Here is a 22365-nt window from a genome sequence, read left to right as displayed (position 1 = left end):
CCTTCAGGGCTTCCCTGGTGGCGCAGTGGTTAAGAATCCACCTGCCAATGCAGGGAACACGGGTTCGAGCCCTGGTCCGGAAAGATCCCACATGCCGTGGAGCAACTAAGCCCATGTACCACAACTACTGAGCCTGCGCTCTAGAGCCCGCGAGCCCAACTACTGAGTCCACGTGCTACAACTACTGAAGCCCATGCGCCTAGAGCCCATGCTCCGCAACTAGAGAAGCCACCGCAACGAAGAGTAGCCCCTGCTCGCTGCAACTAGAGAATGCCAATGCAGGGGACACGGGTTCGAGCCCTGGTCCGGAAAGATCCCACATGCCGTGGAGCAACTAAGCCCATGTACCACAACTACTGAGCCTGCGCTCTAGAGCCCGCGAGCCCAACTACTGAGTCCACGTGCTACAACTACTGAAGCCCATGCGCCTAGAGCCCATGCTCCGCAACTAGAGAAGCCACCGCAACGAAGAGTAGCCCCTGCTCGCTGCAACTAGAGAAAGCCCGCGTGCAGCAACTAAGACCCAACGCAGCCAAAAATAAAAATAAATAAATAAATAAATAAATTCAGATGAGGGAATTCCCTGGCGGCCCAGTGGTTAGAACTCTGCCCTTTCATTGCCATGGGTTGGATCCCTGGTCAGCGAACTAAGATCCTGCAAGCCACTCGGCGGAGTTTGAATGAGAGATGAGGAGGATATGACCTCTGGCCCTGGTCTCTTCCTTCTCTGAATTTATCATTCTCACTATTTTAGGTGGTAATAGTCCTACTATTCTAGGAATTAAAAGCTGCCTTGCACTGTACTCCTTAAATAGATCTGTATCACACAGTATAGAAATGGTTGATTTCCAGGACTCCCCTGATGGTCCAGTGGTTAAGAATCCGCCTTTCAATGCAGGGGACCCAGGTTCAATCCCTGGTCAGGGAACTAAGATCCCACGTGCCACGGGGCAACTAAGCCCACGTGCCACAACTACTGAGCCCGCGCACTACAACTAGAGAGCCCGTGTGCCACAAACTACAGAGCCCACGTGCTCTGGAGCCCATGTGCCACAACTAGAGAGAAGCCCGCGTGCTGCAACGAAGAGCCCGCATGCCACAATGAAGAGCCCCTGCGCCACAACAAAAGATCCCACATGCCGCAGCGAAGATCCTGTGTGCTGCAACTAAGACCCGACGCAGCCAAAAATTAAATAAATAAATAAATTTTTTTTTAAAAAAAGAAAAAGTGTGAGAGAAGCCCGCGTGCTGCAACGAAGAGCCCATGTGCCGCAATGAAAGATCCTGCACGCCACAACGAAGACCCCGCAACGAAGACTCAACACAGCCAAAAATAAAATAAAAATTAAAAAAAAAAAAAAAAGGTTGATTTCCTTATTTTTCTTCCCCAGGGAGACCATGCCTTCCCCAGGGGACCTATCTGTCCCTGTAGAACTACACCTGGCACAATTCCCTGTACATAGGTCATACTCACTACATCTTTACTGAGTGAATAAATATATTATCTTCATTTTAGGTGTTACCTGCCCAGCCAGATAAAAACCCTTGAAAACAGGAAAACTGTGCTCATCCTTCTTTGACACTGCTTAGCACAGTGATGATCACACAGAAGGCTCTCAATTAATATCCAGTGAATTAAATATAACTGGAAAGTCATTCAGAAGGTCAGGTCTTACAGTTCTAACTCTACTTTCCAGAATCAAGTTTAAAGTACAGAAAGAACTGGCTTAGCACATCACTGATCCCTGAAGAAATCCCCGGCACTCATACCAAAAAACGACTTTCCCCAGGGATAACACTGATGATACCTCGCCAATGGCCGTGATCCTGGTGAGGCAGCCCCTCATGGCTGTGCTGTCGGCATTCTCGACGATTCCTTCTTCCTCCAGGAAAGACAGATAGGTGAGGGTCTCCCTGCCATACTGCTTACAGGCCTCAGTCAGAGCTGCAGAGGGAAGGTGACAGAGACTTTTAAAGGCCCCCCGCTCCCCGTGCTGTGGTGGTGGCCCCTCACCCTGGTACTTACAGTCGGCAGGCTCTGGCGGGGCTCTAAGGCAGGTGCTGCTGCCATGAACAATGGTGTCACTGGTCAAGTGGGCCAGGAGGGTTACCGAGTGGAGAAGCCCACTGATATCTGCCAGGAGTTTAAAGGAAACTTTCTCAGTCCTGCTGGAGGGGGAGGGCGGTCACTTTCATACCTCCTTCCTCCCCGCTTTGCAAGTTAGACACACACACTCCTTTCTGGGTGCCTAGGAAATGGTCGCCATTGCCACGTTCCAGCGTTTCGGACCCCTGCCCGGCTGTCGCTAGTGACGGACCCTATCCTTCACCTCTCTTACCTTCTGGGCAGGCCAGATACTGGCTCCAGCATTTTTCCAGTTGCTCGATGCAGCTGGAAACGGACCTGACCTTGCAGAGTAGGTGATCTGTGAGAGGGAAGACGGGGCAAAGTCAGAGTCAGAGTTGTCTCAGCTCACTTCATCCTTGTTAGTTAAGCTGCCTGACGGATGACCTTCCCGGTGGGGGGGCCCCAGCCCTGCAGGAGCTTCCCTAAGAAGGGGGAGGGAGGAGAGATCGATGGCTATGCTGGTACGTGATTCTCTTACTGTAGCTTCAAAGGCTGTACTTCTGAGCCTACCTGGTCCTTCAGCCAAGAACCACGGCAATGGCATCACGGTCTAGCTTCTGTCCCTCAATTCCCATCACTGCCGCTGAATCAAATCCAGGCCTTCCTGTTAAGTCTTTCAAGGCCCTTGGACTCTTATTACTCTTGGGCTCAGACCCTGGCTCCATGAGGGCTAATCTACACTCACGTTCTGCCCACAACACCGTCATTCCCACTGCTGTGCCTCTGTGCACTGGTCCATGGAGACTGAATCGCATGCACAGGAGTTAAAGTACGGGCTCTTGCGTCTCGTGGCATACGTGTTGTAGCTCCTGGCTCTATCACTACTGGCTGTGTTCTCAGGCCACATGCGCCTGTTTCCTCATCCGACAAAGGAGGAATAATAGTACCACCTCCCCGCATCACAGTGAGGACTGCTGGGCCAAGGCACATAAAGCGCTTAGAATCGTGCCCGGCATATTGCAAGCACTCGGTCAATGTCAGCTGCTTTTATGGTTATTATTCCCCACTCTTCTTCCTCTCCATGGCTTTATGTCTCTCCTCTTCCTTCAAAACCCAGCTCATACCATATCTTGTGGAATCCGCCCACAGTTGCCCCACGTCCTGGTGTTCTCGCAGTAAATGAGGTACCCAGTGCGCTACTTCATTTGCAACTGTTGGATTTCCTTACAGACGGGTTCCCCACTGAACAAGATAGCACAGTCCTTCCTGGAACATTTCACCGAATCGAGACCTTTCTAGCTGATAATAAAAATCACCCATCAGCTGTTTCCTCCCGTCTGCCTTGTTCTGAACGGGACCTCTCAAGACTACCAAGTCTCCTCTGCTCGAAAATGAGCTGTAATGAGATCTGTTCACGGCTACGTCTACGACTTCACAAATGCCCCGGGCCTGGATGCTCTCCCATCTACTGTGCACCAAGGCCCTCCTCTCATCAGGGGGCTCCTCTGACCTCATCACACGCCCTGAGGGCTCTGGGGCACGCAGAGTGGGCCCTTGATCATGCCGGTGACCCTGTGGGGATTTTATCGTTTCTGCCTCTCCATGCTTAAGGATGATGACTCCCTGTCTAGATCTGAAGCTCATGGCAGCCACCTCTGGATTCAGACCACACTGTTCTCCTTAGAGACACAGAGGCCTGTCTGTTCCTCCTCCTCCCGGCATTCAGAACTGTTATCAGGCCTCAGCTCCCAGGATGCATTTCATCAGCGTGATCCACGACCAAAGCAGTAGTTATCACACCCAGGGGGTGAGGGGTGAGAGCTTGGGGGGTTTAGAAGATACTACTGCACAGGCCCTGTGCTGCCAAGCTGCCGACTGAATAGAACTTAGGCGGGGGGGCCCTGGGCATCCCCACGTGATCCTGACATGCAGCTGGGCTGGGAACCCGAGATCAGGGTCTCACGGGATTCAAGGCCGACGCCGAAGAGCACTGGGCTGTAAGGATCCGGCACCTGCAAGCCGGGCAAGGGGAAGGGCACCTGCAGATCCGGCGCAGCTGAAGAGAGCGGGCTCCTCAAACCGCCTCAGGGCCTCCCGCACCACCTGCTCGGCAGCCCTCCTCGACTCCGCCAGAAGCATTTTTCGTTGGTCCTTCGCGAGCTGGCCTACAGATTCCTAGAGACGGTCCAGGGAAGTGAGAGTCGGCCATAGGCCCCCTAATGAGCCTCCGTGCAGCATCCACCTGTGACACAGCTGGGATTCCTGGCACCTTAGCTCGAGCTGCTGCTAATGAGGCCGAAGCCAGTTAGCTTGACACAGAGAAAAAGCCTTTAACTTTGTCCACAGGTGTGTGCCACCGAGCACAGGAGGCTATGGGGATGGACCACGGCAGCCCGTCCTCCACCCTTGGGGAGAGAGTGCCAGGTGCATCCCTTCTCACCTGCTCTGTGTGCAGCACAGGGCACGCTGGCATTAGGAGCTATGCCCGCAGAATATTCGCCTTCGCGATCCGGCCAAAGGCCCCAAACCCCTTTCACAGCCCCGCTGCCTCCACGCGTACACTGCCGAGGCCCATGGGTATGAAATTGGACTTGGTCAGCCCCAGTGGGTGTCCGTTACTTGCCTGTGTGCTGGACAGTTTGATCTGGGTGTATTCCAACTGTTCCCGAAGAGTGGACAGTTCCTCCTCTCGACAAGCCACGGCATCCACCAGGCTGCCCCGCTCCTTCTCCAGCTCGGCGATCTGGGCGGTCCATTTTGCTTCTGACTGCAGGGCGACCAAGTGGGAAGAGTGAGTTGCTGGGAGAATTAAACTGTTCCCTTTCCAGAGGTCCAAACGCACCACCAGGCCACAAGGAATCTGCCCCTTCCCAAGGACACGCTGATCCCAGATGGGACCAAGGTGGACCATGTGCTCATGGTGATGGATGCCGGGTGCCAGCAACACCAAAGCCAGAGATGGAAAAGAATGAATTGGGAAGGGTAAGACAGGTGATGCTTACCTGGGCAGAACTTTCCAGGCTGCCTTGGACAATCTGGAGTTCCTGTTTGCTGGTGGCAAGTTCTTGCTTCAAACTCTCTAGTACTTCCGTCTGTTCTTGGGTCTGAAAGAGAAGAAAAACAGGAGCGCTCCGACCTGGGTGGTGGTTTCACGGGATAAACACCTGTAAAAATTCCCAAGCTATACTTGTGAGATTTGTATACTGTTTTATATAGAAGCAAGTTTTACCCTGACAAAAAGCAGGGGGAAGGTGAGAGCTCAGGATGTACCAAAATTTCTTTTTTCCAGCTTCAGGAAATGTCAAGGGCGGGGTGGGGGGGCAGTTTTAGGGACATTTCCCAAATGTCATGCTTGAGCCCGTAATACTAACTAAAGCAGAATGAGACCTTTAATTCAGGCATCCCAACACCCGGTAGGTTTATTGCTGACTCACCCCATCTCACCGTCTTGAAACAATTTCCCTTCTTTGATTTCTAAGTGGTGTTTTTCAAAGAGCGGGTTGTGACCCATGAGTAAGAATTCACAGCTAACATTTTTAAAAGAATACGGTAAACAGAGCTCCCCCCCAAAAAAATCCACATGCATTCACATAAGGATAAGTATTGCTCTGTGAAACTTTGATTTCCATTAGATGTATTTTTCATTTTGGGTCACAGGAAAGCGTGAAAGCCACTACTCTAAGTGTAAGGCGTTCCATTTTATCCACCCGACATCTCTTTACTCCAATCGGACCTGCCGCCAACCCCATCCCAACTCATGGCAGCTCTGGCTGTGGGTCTTCATAAACGCCACTCCTCTCTGACATCCACCTGCTTCCACTTCAAAACCTCCTCGAGACTCGTCCTAGGTGATGAGCCCCACTCAACTTCAGACCCTTCATCACGTCATGCCTCTAACCCCTTACACATGGGTAACCACGTCCTGTCCTGTACGGTCCCTTGTCACCCTCCCATAGGGCTCTACCTGCTTGTGAAGCAGATGACGAGGTCTTTCAATCTGTGCAGTGCTCAAGGCCCACCTCCATCTCGGACAGACACCCTCCCCCGCCACCAATTCCCACCTACTTCTTCACTCACCTTCCGCTGGGCCTGGTCGCTTATGTGCTGGAAAGAATCCTCTAGCTCTTTTTTCTCTCGTTCCAAATCCACTTGGGCTTGTCTGGCCACGGACACCTGTTTGGTTACCTCTGCATTCTGTAAGAGAAGAACAGTGTCTCGAACTAGCGTATCTCCAGCACAAAGGCCATCTTCCTTCTGGAACAAATGACGGCATTCAGACCGTGAGTGCCCTAGAGTCGGACGCAGACATCACTTTCCCACCTAGAAGGAAGCTGTCACCTTCAGATGCTCAACTCTCAACTATTTGCCAAAATGATAAAGATGGGGGATAATGCTAATGCTAGTGGGGCTGGCACCTAAGGTGGAGCTCGAGATACAGGAGGCCAGGGAGCTGCGGTTTCCAAGAAACGGCGGGGGCGCCAGCCCTGGAGAAGCCATGTGGTGTAAGTCACCGTCTCCCCCGTGCAGCGGGGCCTACGCGTGCCGATGGGCGCGGTGAGGGTCCTACCTTCCGCAGCAGGTCGGCGTGGTTCTGCACCAGCTCGCTGTACTTCTCCTTTAGCTTGCTGTAGCGCTGCTCGTTGGCTTGGGCTTTCCCTGTATTGTCAAGGACCAAGGTGAGGGGTCTGCACTGGCGGGGCCCCTCTGCCTTCCTTCCAATAAGCCAGAACCCCTAGAAGATCGTCCCTCCTTTTCACAAGCATATATACCTCCTCCCTCAAAAACCCTACTGAAATAAAGTCCCCTGGCAGGTCTTCTTTAATGAAGAATTCACCTAATTCAAATCTCTCCACTGAGGCAGTCCTTGAGCATTTCATGCTCGGCATTTACTTTATCAGCGTTTTTGGCTTTTATGCCACGAACGTTCTTAGGCTCCCTCTCCTTCGTCATCCTCTGTAGCCCCATCTCCGTGTTCGCAGCGGGGCCTCAAGTGGGGCTCTCAACCTCCCCGACGCCGATCTGCCCTTCTGACTGGTGACACCGGCATTCACGACGGCCTCCCGGACAGACTCGAGGCGGGGGCTCTGGCGCCTGGCCTCAGCCTCCATCAGCGGTCTCGCTGGGCTCCGCCCTCCCCGGCCCCACCCTCACGCCCAGCCCCGTGCCAGCCGCTCACTCTCGATCTCCGTCAGGCTCCGCTGAGCCTTCTCCGTGTCCTCTCGCTTCCTCTTGAGCTCGTCCAGCTCGGCCCGTTGGAACTCGCTGTCGTCGGCCGCCTGCTGCCGCAGGTGCTGCTGCTCGGCCAGCTCGGCCTCCAGCTCGCTGATACGGCCCTTCAGCCGAAGCACGGCTCGATGGCTCTGAGGGAGGGCCCGGGGATGAGCGCGGGGAGGGCCGAGCGGGGCCGACCTGCCACGTTGCCAGCGCCGACCACATCAACACCTGGGTCTTCCTAAGAAGCCCACTCCCAAGGCCTCACGAGAGTGGAGGCTTCTGGTCACTACAAGCCACCACCCCCCCAACAACAACAGGGGGTGACGGCAGGGGAGTTCTGGTCCTGTTAGAGGGGCCTGGGAGCAGTGATGGACCAGCTGGAATGAAGAAGGAGAGGACATTTGCCGGTCCCAGGGTAAAGCCTCAGCACCAGACACTGCAAAGTGCCAGCAGAGCTACAAGTCAAACCTTCTCATCGCCAAGTGAGAAGAGTAGGTCTCTCACTTCACAGCTTCATAGCCAGCTGGTGATCACAATTATCTCCCACTATCACAGGGCCCCTGGAGCGTGGCTTAAATGCTGCTCTCAAGGGTAAGTGCACTGGAAGTGCATAACGACCTGGTCAAGATGTGGCCCAGCAAGGGTGGATGTGAAGCAAATTTAATATTAAAAGCTGTCATGTTCCGGTGAAGCCCAGACGCGGATCAGAGCCCAATTCATACCTCAGTCTTCATGTTTTCCAGCTGTGCTTTCAGTCCACTGATCTCTCTGTACAGTTGATCAATTAAGTGATCCCTGGGAACAGAAGGAGAGCAAGTTTGCTTCCACTGTGCTTCTATCCCTTGCCTTTTAAATGCGAGCTAGGAGACCCAGGGAGGAGGTTAAAAGCCGATGTTAATTTGGGAACAATTCTTTGAAATCCTGTAAGTTATACGCTAAGACCGTCAGTGTTTCCAGATACTAATCCACCACCCACAGGTCCATGGGTATTTCAGCCTCATTCGACTTTCCTCTGGGATTTTAAAGGGGCCAGTATTCGAAGGTCAAGACATTTATCGAAGAAGCCCAAGAATTCCTCTTTGGTTGCGTGTGGCAAGTGAGATCATGGCTTAACTTAGCTCTTGCACCATGTGCTTTAACTCTACAGCCCGGACTCACTTCTCGTCCTTGTTCACGCCGTTCTGACTGTTGAAATTGAAGGGATCACTGCTGGAGGAGCTGCCAAAGATGTCATCGAACTTGCTGTCGTATGAATTCTGCGGCGACCAGAAAGGAGTAAGGACAAGGTTAGAGACCCAGAGAGGTCAGCGTGGGTCTCACGAGTGACACGTGGGAACGGATGCTTTCTTAATCTGGTTCAGGTCCACTTACGGCGCCTCCTCGGGACCGCAGGGCAGCGTGATCAGCCTAGGTCAGCGCTTGGGTTAGAAGGTGGCTGAACTTGTCCTGGGTCCTCCCGCCCTCCCAGGGGGGAAACGGGAAGGCCTGAGCTTCCTCCTAAGTGGTCCCCACCTGCTGGGAGGCATCCATGTCCATGAGGTCATCCTTCTCTAAGACTGGCTCGCTGTCGGGGGATGAGGCCTCAGCTGGGATCACCACCACGGGGCTGATGTGCTCTGACAGGGCGGAGGCTCGTAGGAAGTTGGGTGGGTTCTGAAAAGGGAAGACAGCATCCTCAAACCCTGCCCACCTGCCAGCCTCTAAGACAGCCTCCAGGACTCAGCACCTCCCTGGGTGTGGCCGGGGACACTTACCTCTGGCAGCTGAGGGATCTGAATGAGCCGCTTGAAGTACTGAAGGTTGCTGGAGCGGTAGAAGAGATCTTTCAACCTAAGGGTGGAGAAAGGCCTGAGGGCTGCTGGGGGCCTTCGCCAGCCCCGAGGAGGGGACACACTTCTTTCCTACTGCCTGCCCAGCCCCCGGGCACAGGCTGCCAAGGAGATGGCCTCCATGGTGCTAGGATGCAATTATGATGCTGCAGGGAGAGATTATTTATAGCCAGTCCTCACTGATCAGGGGAAGAGTAATTCAAACCGTAAAATCCTTTGGAAGAGCAGACAGTCCAAAATCTAATTTCTGCATCACCGTAGAATATATGCTGTTGTTTGGCAGATGTATCTTCCTAGCAATGTTTGGCTTAGAGTAATATTAAAATAAATTTCTGAGGATAAACCAACTAATGATACGAAGAGGGAAGGGAACTTAATTACTAAGGTAGATCTCTTTTTAATGAATTCCCCTTATTTGAGCGCTATTTGCTACGTCCTCAACTAGACTATAAGCTTCTAGAAGGCCGAGACTGGGCCCTGCTGAGCTAGGTTTAAAATAGTACCGGGCCAGCCATAAAAAGGAACAAAATTGGGTCATTAGTAGAGATGTGGATGGACCCAGAGAGTGTCATACAGAGTGAAGTAAGTCAGAAAGAGAAAAGCAAATCTCGTATATTAATGCATACATGTGGAATCTAGAAAAATGGTATAGATGATCTTATGTGCAAAGCAGAAATAGGGACATAGATGTAGAGGACAAATGTATGGATACCAAGGGGGAAAGGGGTGGGGAGGGAGGAATTGGGAGACTGGGATGGACACATATACATTATTGACACTATGTATAAAATAGACAACTGATGGGAACATACTGTACAGCACAGGGAACTCTACCTAATGCACTGTGGTAAAATGGGAGGGAAGTCCAAAGGGAGGGGATATCTGTATGTGTATGGCTGATTCATTTTGTTGTGCAGTGGAGGCTAACATAACATTGTAAAGCAGCCATACTCCAATAAAAATTAATTAAAAAATAAAAATACATTGTAAAGCAATTATACTCCAATAAAGATGTTAAAAAATTTAAAAAAATTAAAAAATTAAAAATAAATAAAAATAAAGTAGTACCAGACATGGAGGAATTACTCAGCAATATTGGTTGAAGAAAAACCATTTATACTGTGTCCTAATCTTGGATGAATATGGGAGTAAAGAAACCCCAATTTTTTCTCTTCCTCAAGCCTCCATTTTGAATCTAAACACTGAAGGCCAACAAAACTGAGGGCACCAGACATATTTTCTGAGATATAATAAAAGAGGGTCAGGGATCTCAGCACCCTCTCTCTGCAGCACAGAATTTTCTCCAGCTCAGCCCAATAAACGGAACTCCTGGGGACTCACGATAACCCTTCAGACCCAAGGTTAGGACTGTCCCTGTGACGTCACTGGTGCTTTCCCCGAATTCGGGGACATTGAGGCCTCAGCCGCCGCGTCTGTGGAAGAGAAGGTGAGGCGGCACTCGTGGGAGATGCTTTTATAAGCTCAAAAAATGAAAGGAAATAGAATCACCTGACCACACGTTCCCTGCTTTCTGGGCTGGAGCCAACAGTAATAGGCTCTGCTGCTTTCCTAAGCTACTGGAATTTAACACGCCAGGAAATCAGCCCCAGGGCCTGTCTCCTAGCATTTAATAAGTCATTTATTATAGAATAAACATACGAGGCTTTTCAAACGGAACAAGGAAACCAGGAGGATAGCACAAGCCCGAACTTGCCCTCTCTGATTCTTGCTCAGGAACTAGCAAAAGAAGCCTAAGCTTGCGATCCGGGGGGTGGGGGTGGGGCGATGCTTTTCCTACAGTCAAGGGTGAAGAAATTAACAAGGAAAACATCATGCTAATGCTTTTCCCGGTCCCCCCACACCCGACACACACACCACTCTGTCCTCCTGTCTCTCCCTCCATTCTCTCCCTTCTTCTTGGGGCATGCTTAATTGAAAGATGAGCTGGACTTCTCATCTCGTCACCAATTTTCTTTCCCAAATGCACCAGAATAATTTGCCCTTTTGTCAGACAAGCTCTTCCTCTTCTAGACAAGCTGATTAGCTTATTAATTCATTCAAACATGATTGAACGCTATAGGCTTAATTGACTGCTGTGAATCAGGTGCTAGAGATACAATAATGGGCAAGACAGTCAAACAAAAAAGTCATGCTAAGAACTAGGAAGGAAATAAACAGGGTGCTGTGATGGAGAATATGAGGGTGGTGTTGGAGGAGCAGAAGGTAGGGAAAAAGACCCCAAATGAGGGGCCAGAGACTGCCTTTGTGTGGAGGTGACTGAAGATGACCTGGATGGAGCTGGCCAGGCTGGGAGAAGAGCATCCTGAGGACAGGGAACAGCAAGTGCTTAGCCTCTGAGCGCAGGCTATGTTCCGGGAACTGGAACAGGACCTTATGTGGCTGAAACACTTGGAGAACTGGAGACAAGCTCACAGATGGCGGGCAGGGGCCAGATCGTGTAGGGGCCTTGCAGACCACAGAGAGGAGCTTCGAATTGATTCTCAGTGTAATCAGAAGCCATTGAAAGGTTGTAAGCAAGGGATTTATGTTTTTACAAGGTCGTTCTAACTGCTGGGTGGGGACAGGATTGCAGGGGGCAGGAGCTGAAATCCAGAGCATCCCGTCCATATCGGAGGGTCCTGGTGGACAGCAATGGAAGTTGAAGAGATGGGAGATATGACCAGAGACAAGATCTCTTTGTCAATTATCATCTGAACTTGCTAATAGATTGGACATGGGGAATGAGGAAAATGGTGAGTTCTGGATCTCTGTCCTAAGTGGATGGTGGGCAGCATTTATTGAGACAGAAGGGAAGGAAAAAGGTTTTTGAAGAAAACCTAGAGTTTAGTTTGAGATGTAAGTTTGGTACAGTGATGTCAAATAGACCACTGGGGATGTGAACCTGGAATTCAGAGGTAAGGTTCAGCTGGAGTTATATCTTCGGGAGTTGTCAGCATGTATACGGTATAAAACCGTGAGAACTTAGGGAGAAGAAAAACGGAAGAGGATGAAGACCCGGGAATAAAGCAGGATGACTGAATGAATGAAACTGTCTTTCTCTATGAGATTTATTAGAGAACTGATAGCTTCCCCAGCCATTGGTAGGTTTGCTGCCATCTTCTTTTCCTTCGCTTTTTAAAGCATTAAAACAGATACCCTCACCCCTCGATGATTTGAAAGCAAGTGCTTCCTGCATGGATTAATTGACTTTATAGCACTTTTAGATTTGCCTTCCTTTCTCTCACTTAAGCTGCTTACTTTGTGAACTGCTCCATGAAGCGGTCCCGGTGGCCTTGCAGGGTGTCGGCTGGAAGACCTGGAAGAAATTGGAAAAGACTAAGAGGGAACAGGAGGACCAGAGGGCAGGCAAGACACAGCGGGAAGGGACCATCCCTCCTGGGGCCAGGGGCCAGCCCTGCAGGAAGGCATTCTTGACCTAGAGGTGCCCTGGGACTGGTAACCAAGAGGGCCCAGTGGGGCCAGCAGGGACTCTGGGGCTACTTATCAGTCAAATCTTTCCTTCTGTTTGCTCCTGGACTACAAGCCACTCTCGGCAGAGCAGGATGGAAGTTACGTCCCTGACTACAGCAGCGGCGACCTGACCCACACAGCAGGGTGGACCACGGCAGGCCCCAGAGGGGGGCTCTCTCCCAGGGGTTGTGTGGACTGGGCACACTGGGTGAGGCCCAGCACAGACATGAGTCTGGGAGAGATCCAGAGAGCCTGCCAGAGACAGGCAAAGACCGCAGGACTGAGAGCCTTGGGTTCAGGGGTATATGGGAACTGTCTGAACTATCTCTGCAACTTTTCTGTAGATCTAAATCTATTCTAAAAGGAAACGTTTATTTTCAGAAAAGCATATACTGTATGGAGCATCCCTTTTTCCCTGACCACACAGTTCTCGAAGGTCTTGTGTATTGCTCTGCCTTTAAAGAAGGCCTTTAAACCCAAATAATTACCTGTCTCTTATCACAACTCACCACTTTATAGAAGGAAGTGGGGATGTCCTAGTGCGCAACTGGTTCTGTAGTATCTTAGGAAAAAGTTCATCTGTATTCAGAGCTTCTATGCAACTGCCTGCCTTCTTTTCTTGGGATTTAGTCTACCCTCTCTGCTTCCTTCAGACACGCCCCCCCGCTCCAAAACCCTTCTAACCCTTGAACATAGAATTCCAACCTCCCTCCCATGAAACCCTCCTAGATTAATGACAGTGATGCTGCTTCCCTTGTTCTGGTCTAAACAACCAGATCTGCTCCTTGTCAGCGACCTGTTCCAGAGTACCCCTTGTCCTAGACGTCTGCAATAAAACCTTGCTAATATCCATTTGAGTCTTGATTTTTCTCGGTTTTCCAGCATCCATGTACTCTGAATGTGTATACCCTTCACGATGGCCACCTCACAGTGTGACCCAGGGACCACCCACATCAGATTCATCTGGGATATGGTTTAACCATGCAGACCCTGAGGAAGCAGCACCCGCACACATTGTTTTAAATAAGAAGCACATAAACGGATAAGAACTTCCACAAGACCAGTAGTTTCCAAAATACATTCTGCGAAACTATCCCAAGGATCTGTGGCTAGGGAAGGTATGGCCTTCCATTTATGTGAGCAGCCCTGTTTTATATTTTACATTTCTCCACAAAAACCCATTTGTACAAAGAGGCTGCGTTGATGAGCTCTTTGGAAACTGCTGCCTTTGCTCCTGTGGGTCTAGGCCAGGTCTGTTCTCATCTGTGTGGTCTGGAGAGTACATGACACATATGGATGGAGACGTGGTAAAGCTGGAGGTGGAGGGTGAGGACCATCCTGAGTCACTGCTCTGGCAGGCTAGGTGCTTCCCCGAGCACAGCAAGGCTTGGCCCTGCTCTTCTATTCTCAAGACAGCCGGGAGCTCCAGGGCCTTCTGGATCAGGAGCAGAAAACCAAGGTCACTGGGCGGGGGGGGGTGCGCTGCTTCCCTCCAGGGACAGCCTCAGGCTGTGAACCTCCTTCCGGCCAGAAGTTTCCAGAGACCAAGCCCCGTATACTCACAGGAGTGGAGTTTGAAGAGAAGTTTGACAGTGTAATCATAGAGGTGGCTGCAGTCCAAGATGACCTGGATCAGCGGGGCTAGGCGGCACTGCCCGGCTGTCGTCACTGACACGGAACGGGACATGTCCAGGGAGTTGAACACTAGGGGACAGAAAGGGGAGAGGCAGCAGAGCTAGGAAATTAGAGGCGACCTTCTCAGGCGGGAGAAGGCAGGAGTCTAACACACGAGGACCTATTCTGTGCAATCATGATCTCATGTAATGCATTTAACCCTTTCAACACTCCTATGGGGTAGCTAAGAGTATCCCCATCATACAGGGGAGTAAGTAACTTGAAGGTGGTCACAGGGGAGTAAGTAACTTGAAGGTGGTCACAAAGCCAAGAAGCGGTTTTGCTGAGAGATGGTGAGTTAAAAGCCAGAGCCCCTGTGGCCAGCGACGGCTAGACCAGGAGCCTGTGGCCCTGGCAGCCAAGATGCTCTGTGTGTCACAAACAGGTGAAATGAACTTGCTCTACTCTGTGCACAGCCCGGCGGGAGTCGAGGAAAGGGATTTACTGGGGGAGCATCCCGAATGCCTCCTTCCGGTCTGAGGAGCTTCATGCTCTCCCCCCCAACCTCCCTCCCATATGGGCAGGAAGAACACATCCCCTTTTAAGGTTTCTGATTTAATCGGGAGGTGGGCTCTTGTTCAAGGGAAGTCCTCCGTTTTATGGGGAATCAGTATTTCAGGATCGAAAGGGGCTTTTTTTTTTTTTTTTTTTTTCCCCCGGTATGTGGGCCTCTCCCGCCGCGGAGCACAGGCTCCGGACGCGCAGGCTCAGCGGCCATGGCTCACGGGCCCAGCCGCTCCGCGGCACGTGGGATCCTCCCGGACCGGGGCACGAACCCGCGTCCCCTGCATCGGCAGGCGGACTCCCAACCACTGCGCCACCAGAGAAGCCCCAAAAGGGGCTTTTGACAGCCAATCCAGCCCTCTGTCTCGGGCATGAACTTGGTCTCACGGTGATCTTGACCCTGAGAAGCACCCAATCTGATGGTGCAATAGAAAACATGTGGGGAAACTATCAAACATTGATCAGAACACGAAGAAGGAAATAATTCAGCCTTGGCTTCCTGCTGGCTTGTCACAGGGTTCTTAGAACACCACAAGGGGGGAAATGCAGGAATCCTGGTGGACGGTTGGAGGAGAGGCTGCGAGGACCCAGGGCAAGGAGCAAGGAAGAGGACGAACCATCAGGATCGAGGCTGACGGGGGTCCTTGGGGGAGCCGGTCAACGGAAGTACTGCCCTCCACTCTCCCGGGCCCCAGAGAGCAAGCTGCTCCCACAGACCCCTCCACGTTAACCCCCTGCCCCTCGCCCCTCGCTCCTACACCAAGCAACTAGATGCCTGGCCGTGGGCCCTGAGTGCACACCGCTGGCCAGGGCTGACTTCCTCCCTGCAGAGGCTGCCCACCACCTCCAGAGACCCTGCACGTGGCTGGCACCGAAAGACTCTCCCTGCAGTCCCTCAGCGAGTGGGACTGCCCCAGAGGAAAGCCCAGAGCCACTGTGTTCGGCCTTCCCTGGCTGTACTAGTCCCTGTTAACAGGCTTAGTCTGGCAAGTGAAAGAAAAAAAAAACAAACAAACCAAACGGCTCTAATTAAAAGGCAGCTTTTCTTCTTGACACAAATTAAAAGCAGCTGTCACTGCGAGGCGGCCATCCCCAAATCTCCTGGCTTCCTTAGGCTCCACGCTGGCAAGGAATCCCAGGCTGCTCCATCTCCCGGCCTGCCCGCCGCTTTCCAGGAATGCCCCTTGGCATCTAGTAACATCTAGAGCTGTGTGACCGTGGGCAAGTTACTCAACCTCTCTGTGCCTCCAGATGCTTTTCTGTAAGATGCAGATGGTTCTAATAGCACATACCTCTTAGGGGTCTTGTAAGGAGGTCTCGTAAGGATTAAATGAGAATGTCCTATAAAGTTCATGGCAACAGTGCAGTGGTCCTTCCCATTTGCTTTGAGATTGATTAAAATCACCTGGGGAAATTTGAAAACTACTAATGTCTGCCTGCAACTCCTCCATGCCCCCTTCTTTTTTAATTGGTCTGGGGTAGGGTTGGGGCATTAGTGGGTTTCAAGAGCCCCCCAGGTGATTCTAATATGCAGCCAGGGTTGAAAACTATTTTCTAGCTCAGTGCTTCTCAAACTGTAGCATGCATCAGAATCCCCCCATAGGATCACTCCAGTAGAATTCTGTGATGATGGAAGGGCTCCGTACGTGCGTCCAATATGCAAGCCCTGTATGGCTGCTGAGTGCCTGCAATGTGATGAGTGCAGCTGAGGCCCTGACTTTTGAAGGTTCCTTAATCGTAATTCATTTAAATAGTCACATGTGGCCGGTGGCTACCCTGTTGGACAGTGCAGACTTGGGGAGTTTGTTAAAACGGATGGCTGGGCCCCGCCCGCAGAGATTCTAATTCAGAAGGTCTGGGGTGGGAGCCGAGAATGTGCATTTCTAATACGTTCTCGGGTGATGCCAATGCTGCTGGTCCAGGGCCCACACTTTGAGAATCACTGCAAGTGCACCAAATAAATGTTCATTGTAATTGGTCCACGCTTCCCGCAGTTGAAAACGCAGGGCCTCCTTCCGAAGGTTCTGGTCCCGGTCTTACAGGGTCACAGACTAGGACTCAGAAGCCGGACAGACTTCTTCTAATACCAGCTCTCTCGATTTCTGTGGCTCACAAGAGGTGACTGAGGATGGGGGGCGGGTGGGGAGACGTGTAGAGGACGCTCTTGATTCCAAATCACTGCTCTCTGGGGGATGAGAAAACCACCACCATTTAACCATGGAAGAGTTTGTGCGAAGACTTGGGGGAGCTCTCTCTAGAAAACTCTAGTTAATTCTCCCCAGATAATTCCAGAGCATTCAGCTGGATGTCGACAGTATTTTTTAAAAATAAATTTATTTATTTATCTATTTATTTTTGGCTGAGTTGGGTCTTTGTTGCTGCGCGCGGGGGCTACTCTTCATTGCGGTGCGCGGGCTTCTCATTGCAGTGGCTTCTCTCGTTGCGGAGCACGGGCTCTAGGCGCGTGGGCTTCAGTAGTTGTGGCTCACGGGCTCTAGAGCACAGGCTCAGTAGTTGCGGCTTGCGGGCTCTAGAGTGCAGGCTCAGTAGTTGTGGCGCATGGGCTTAGTTGCTCTGTGGCATGTGGGATCTTCCTGGACCAGGGCTCGAACCCGTGTCCCCTGCATTGGCAGGCGGATTCTTAACCACTGCACCACCAGGGAAGCCCGTTGACAACATTTTATGAACTCTGTCCACCTGTTGTTTCTTCACTGCTGTTCATGCAGAAAGCAACCATTCTAAACTTGGTTATTGAGCACTTGCTATATGCCAGGCATGGGGCTAGAACAGAGGTGAGCAGGCATGGCTCCTGATTTTTGAGGAGGAGCTCAGCATCTATTGCTAATAACCCAAGTGATCAATGCATATGGAAACAGAGCCAGGTATCATGGGATGCCGGGGCAGAAAGGGTGACTGCGCAGGCCACCTGGGCAGAAATACACCCTGAGGGCCAGCCCAGCTGAGCAGCACACAGGCCTGGGCCAAAGGACCAGCCAGTGCTGGGGCCACAGTCTAGGGTCGGTCAGAGGCCGGAACTGTCTTTGGACTCTTGGAGGCCTGGGCTTAGCGGGGAGGCCAGCAGGGTGGGGATCGCAGTCTTTCCGCTCACGTGAAAATGCCCTCGGGCTTCAGTCCCTCCCTGCACCAGGGCCAAGAGAACAGACACAGTGTGGGCAGCTCCATCTCCCTGGCCCTGAGCTGCACAACTTGTATGGAGACGGGGGCTAGGCCAGCTGGTCCAAGCAGGGAACCAGGCTGGGGGTTAGGTGATGCCCGGGAAAGCCTGGGCCAGACGGCAGGGAGAGACTCACCAGTTTGGAAGAGGTTAAGTTCACATTCCAGGTAGTCGAACATTTCCACTGTCAGCTGGAAACTGGACCCAAGAGGAAAGAGAGCTTATACTCCACAGCCCGAGGCCAGAGCTCCACCTGTCCCTGCCCCCAAGCCCTGTACTGCCACCAGTGTACACGTGCATACACACACACACACACACACACCAGCTTCAATTCTTAGCCCCGACCTAAGTGGGTATTAAGGCCATTGGAAGATCAAGCAGGGCGAATTCAACAGTGACAGCAGCAAAGAAAGAGGGCAGAGGGGCACAGAGAAGGGAGGCCTGGAGTGGGAGATGCCCTGGAAGGGTTCTTGAGGAGGCGCCAGGAGTAAGTGGCCCCAAGGTCAAGTCACTCAGGGGCTTTAGTCCCCACCCCAGCCACTGCCCTTGCCCTCAGGCCCTCTGGGACCCTAACCGGAAGTGACAGCATCTACCCAAGCTTTCTCTCTCGTCGAGTCTAGAATGTGAGGACAGCCACTTACAAGTTGTTTACATCACTCTCTCCGGCCTCGTCCAGCTGCCGGTCACTCATCTGAAGGTTGCCTGGGAACCTAGGATTCTGGAAGGGAGGCAGAGGATGTCAGAACAGGGCACCTCAATAGCTCTCTATACAGACCAACTAAGCCGACATCAAGCAAGCCAGCCCCTCTGGGCTCGGGCCGCAGCAGGTGGATTCTGCTTGGTGCAGGTGCCTGCAAGCTGCCTGGGGAGGTGTGGCAGCGCTCACAGCCTCACACACGCACACACAGGTCCTGTGATTGGTTCACGACAAAGAACACCCACCACCCATCATCACAGGGGAAGGCTTCATCCCAACCCTGGGACCCAGGGGAGGGGCCCTCGCTCACAGCCTGTGCCACAGACATCTTCTCCGTGGTGCAATGACACCGGGCGTGTGAGAGTGGTCGGTCTTCAACTTGACACCCACACCATGCAGGCAGTGCAGCCTTTGCTTATTTCCAACATGGTCTGAATACTATCCAGGCTTCCCGCTGCCTTCTGGCCGTTTCCTGAAGCGGCTATTGTGAGCTCAGGGCAGGCAAACCCATTCTCATATTAACTTTAGCAAAACATAATTAGTAAAATAAACTTGAAGGCTGGAACATATTACATCAAGCACCCGCACGGTCAGGGGAAATTATGTGGGATCATCAGTTGTCGAGTATCTGTATCCTGCTCTCTTCCTCAGTATGGTCTGTCTGGAGCGGGTGGAACACAGGGCAGCGGGGCAGGTGGAGGGGAGCACAGAGAGATGGGTGGCCAGTCCACCAAGGGGGCTCTAAATGCCAGTGTGAGTTCTTCAGGCTCTGAAGACAGAAATCCTCCACTCCGGCACCTCCCTCTCTGGCTGTAACACCCGGCACTCTGCCCTTGCAGCCCCTTCCTGCCCTCAGGCCCACCACCCCTGCTCCTCTGCCTCAGAGACTCAGGCCGGTTCCTTTATCCTTCTGGTCGCATTTACTGCCTCACTCGGTCTGGACATTATGATGACCTGGTCCCCTTCTCCATTTCCACCGCCAGCTCCCTAATTCTGGCCATTTTCCCTCCCACCTGGCATGCCATTCTTCCTTACCTCCTATGTGCCTCATACCCACCCTTCAAGGACCACCTCAAGACCCACTTCCTTCATTTTGCCCTTTAGGATGCCATATCCCTCCATCATTTCAAAACATCCCTGGCACTTTTCTGCAGGCACACATACCTGCCCGGCACTATTACACAGCTACTGGAAGTGTATAAGCTTCGCTCCCCAACAGATCTGTAAACGCCCAAAGAGTAGACCCTTTTTTCTTATTCTTATATGTCACTTGGCACACAGTTTTACATGCATTAAGTGTGTAAGAAATACCAGCTAGGGCTTCCCTGGTGGCGCAGAGGTGAAGAATCCACCTGCCAATGCAGGGGACACGGGTTCAAGCCCTGGTCCGGGAAGATCCCATGTGCCGCAGAGCAACTAAGCCCGCGCGCCATAACTACTCAGCCTGTGTTCTAGAGCCCGCAAGCCACAACTACTGAAGCCCGCGCGCCTACAGCCTGTGCTCTGCAACAAGAGAAGCCACCGCAATGAGAAGCCTGCGCACTGCAACGAAGAGTAGCCCCCGCTCACCACAATTAGAGAAAGCCCGCGTGCAGCAAAGAAGACCCAACGCGGCCAAAAATAAATACTAATAAATAAAATAAATATTAAAAAATCTTATATAAAAAAAAAGAAACATCAGCTAAAGTCATATCTTGATTAGAATGTCCTGTGTGAAAACTCACTATATAAATGGAAGGCATTGTTTCTATTAACAGTCAAGTCAGTGCTTCTGAAGTATTTTTATAAGGCCACCTGGTGGATCGGGTTCCTCTTTCTATTTGCAAAATGGGGAACAAAAGGTGTAGAAGACCTGGGCCAAAATCCCAGGCCCCTTGTCACATCCCAGGGGCCTGACTGCAGTCACTCTATAAAATGTTTCCCCTTACATAGCTGGGATATGGTGTGAACACTCCCTGAGAAGCCAGGCTGTCTCATTACCTGGAAAACCTGACAATTAAGCCCAGCCAGGTGTGAGGGGACAGGGCAGGGAGGTGGGGGAAGCGGGGGCGGGGGGAGTGCATGGCTCGCAGTGGCAGCAGGACTGTTGCAAAGACTCACTTTGGTGTGGTACTCCATCTTCGTTCTCAGCAGTTTGAGGTAGATGCTGCAAAGCTGCCCATACCCCTCACTCAGGTGGCCCTTTCAGGATGAGGAAAGAAAGCAGGGTGTCAACACGAAGAACATTGGTTTGAAAGATCTACAGCCAGGATTTCTTTTTGAGAGAATATATATTTTTTGTGAGTATGAAAATAACATACATCCGCTGTTGAAAATTTGGAAAACGTAAAAAAGTACATATGCAAACAAATCACCCTTAACCTAACCACCAGATATAATCATATATACACTATTGATACTATGTATAAAATAGATAACTAATGAGAACCTACTATATAGCACAGGGAACTCTACCCAATGCTCTGTGGTGACCTAAATGGGAAGGAAATCCAAAAAAGAGGGGATGTATGTATACATATTGCTGATTCACTTTACTGTACAGTAGAAACTAACACAATACTGTAAAGCAACTATACTCCAACAAAAATTTAAAAAAAGAACTACAATGAGATACCACCTCACATCTATTAGGAAAGCTAATATCAAAACACAAAAAGTGCTGGGGAGGATGTGGAGAAATTGGTACCCTTGGACACTGTTAGTGCGGATGTAAAATGGCACAGCAACTGTGGAAAACAGTATGGCAGCTCCTCAAAAAATTACAAATAGAATTACCATATGATCCTGAAATTCCACCTCTCAGTATATACTCAAATGAATTGAAAGAAGGATCTTGAAAATATTTGCACACCCATGTTCATAGAAGCATTATTTACAATAGCTAAAACATGGAGGCAACCAAAGTGTCCATCGACAGACGAATGAATAAACAGAATGTGATATACCCATACAACGGAATATTATTCAGTCTTACAAGGGAAATTCTGACATGTACTACAACATGAATGAATCTTTTTTTTTTCAACATGAATGAATCTTGAGTACATTATGTTAAGTGAAATAATCCAGTCACAAAAGGACAAATCGTGTATGATTCCATTTATATGAGGTACTTAGATTAGTAAAAAATCTTGAGACAGAAAGTAAAATGGTGGTTTCTAGGGGCTGGAGGTGGGGAGGGGAATGGGGAGTTATTGTTTAATGGATATAGATTTTCAGTTTTACAAGATGAAAAGTTTCAGAGATGGATGGTGTGATGATTATACAACAATATGAACGTACTTAATACCACTCAACTGTACACTTGAGAAATGGTTAAGGTAGTAAATTTCATGTTATGTGTATTTTACCACAATAAAAATTTGGAAAAATTTTAATAAAATGTTGATATACATTGAAAAACAAAATTAGAAAGAACATTTGGAAAATGTAAAAAAGTACGTATGCAAACAAATCACCCTTAACCTAACCACCAGATATAATCATGGCTAACATTTTGGGGTTCACAAAGTTATTTTTTCAATTTAAATGGACTTAATTTTTTAGGGGAGTTTTAGGGTCACAGCGAAATGGAACAGAAAGTACAGAGATTCCCCATGTCCCCCCTGTCCCCACACATACCCAGCCTCTTCCACTGTTAACATCCCTCACCAGAGTGGGACATTTGTTACATAATTGATGAAACGGACACATTGTTATCATCCAAAGTAAAGTTTACATTAGGGTTCACTCT

The 22365-nt window shown here is 50.7% G+C and overlaps 1 protein-coding gene across 1 annotated transcript in view; it reads right to left on the bottom strand.

Moving 5' to 3' along the window:
- HIP1 (huntingtin interacting protein 1) overlaps nucleotides 1-20809 on the bottom strand; it is a 45460-nt gene extending 24651 nt beyond the window's left edge. The window contains exons 1-15 of the mRNA XM_028498803.2: nucleotides 20733-20809; nucleotides 18577-18653; nucleotides 18072-18133; nucleotides 14146-14286; nucleotides 12370-12427; nucleotides 9037-9112; nucleotides 8795-8935; nucleotides 8441-8538; nucleotides 8005-8077; nucleotides 7245-7428; nucleotides 6636-6724; nucleotides 6146-6262; nucleotides 5071-5172; nucleotides 4692-4835; nucleotides 4108-4243 (exon numbers count right to left, since the gene is read on the bottom strand). Coding sequence (XP_028354604.1) covers nucleotides 4108-4243; nucleotides 4692-4835; nucleotides 5071-5172; nucleotides 6146-6262; nucleotides 6636-6724; nucleotides 7245-7428; nucleotides 8005-8077; nucleotides 8441-8538; nucleotides 8795-8935; nucleotides 9037-9112; nucleotides 12370-12427; nucleotides 14146-14286; nucleotides 18072-18133; nucleotides 18577-18653; nucleotides 20733-20750 — 1516 coding nt within the window. The 5' untranslated portion in view covers nucleotides 20751-20809. The remainder of the gene's footprint in view (nucleotides 1-4107; nucleotides 4244-4691; nucleotides 4836-5070; nucleotides 5173-6145; nucleotides 6263-6635; nucleotides 6725-7244; nucleotides 7429-8004; nucleotides 8078-8440; nucleotides 8539-8794; nucleotides 8936-9036; nucleotides 9113-12369; nucleotides 12428-14145; nucleotides 14287-18071; nucleotides 18134-18576; nucleotides 18654-20732) is intronic.
- Nucleotides 20810-22365: the final 1556 nt, after the last annotated feature.

Source organism: Physeter macrocephalus, chromosome 14 (assembly GCF_002837175.3).
Source record: "Physeter macrocephalus isolate SW-GA chromosome 14, ASM283717v5, whole genome shotgun sequence".
NCBI lineage: Eukaryota > Metazoa > Chordata > Mammalia > Artiodactyla > Physeteridae > Physeter > Physeter macrocephalus.
The sequence above is the reverse complement of the archived record's forward strand: the minus strand, read 5'-3'. Positions and strand labels throughout refer to the sequence as shown.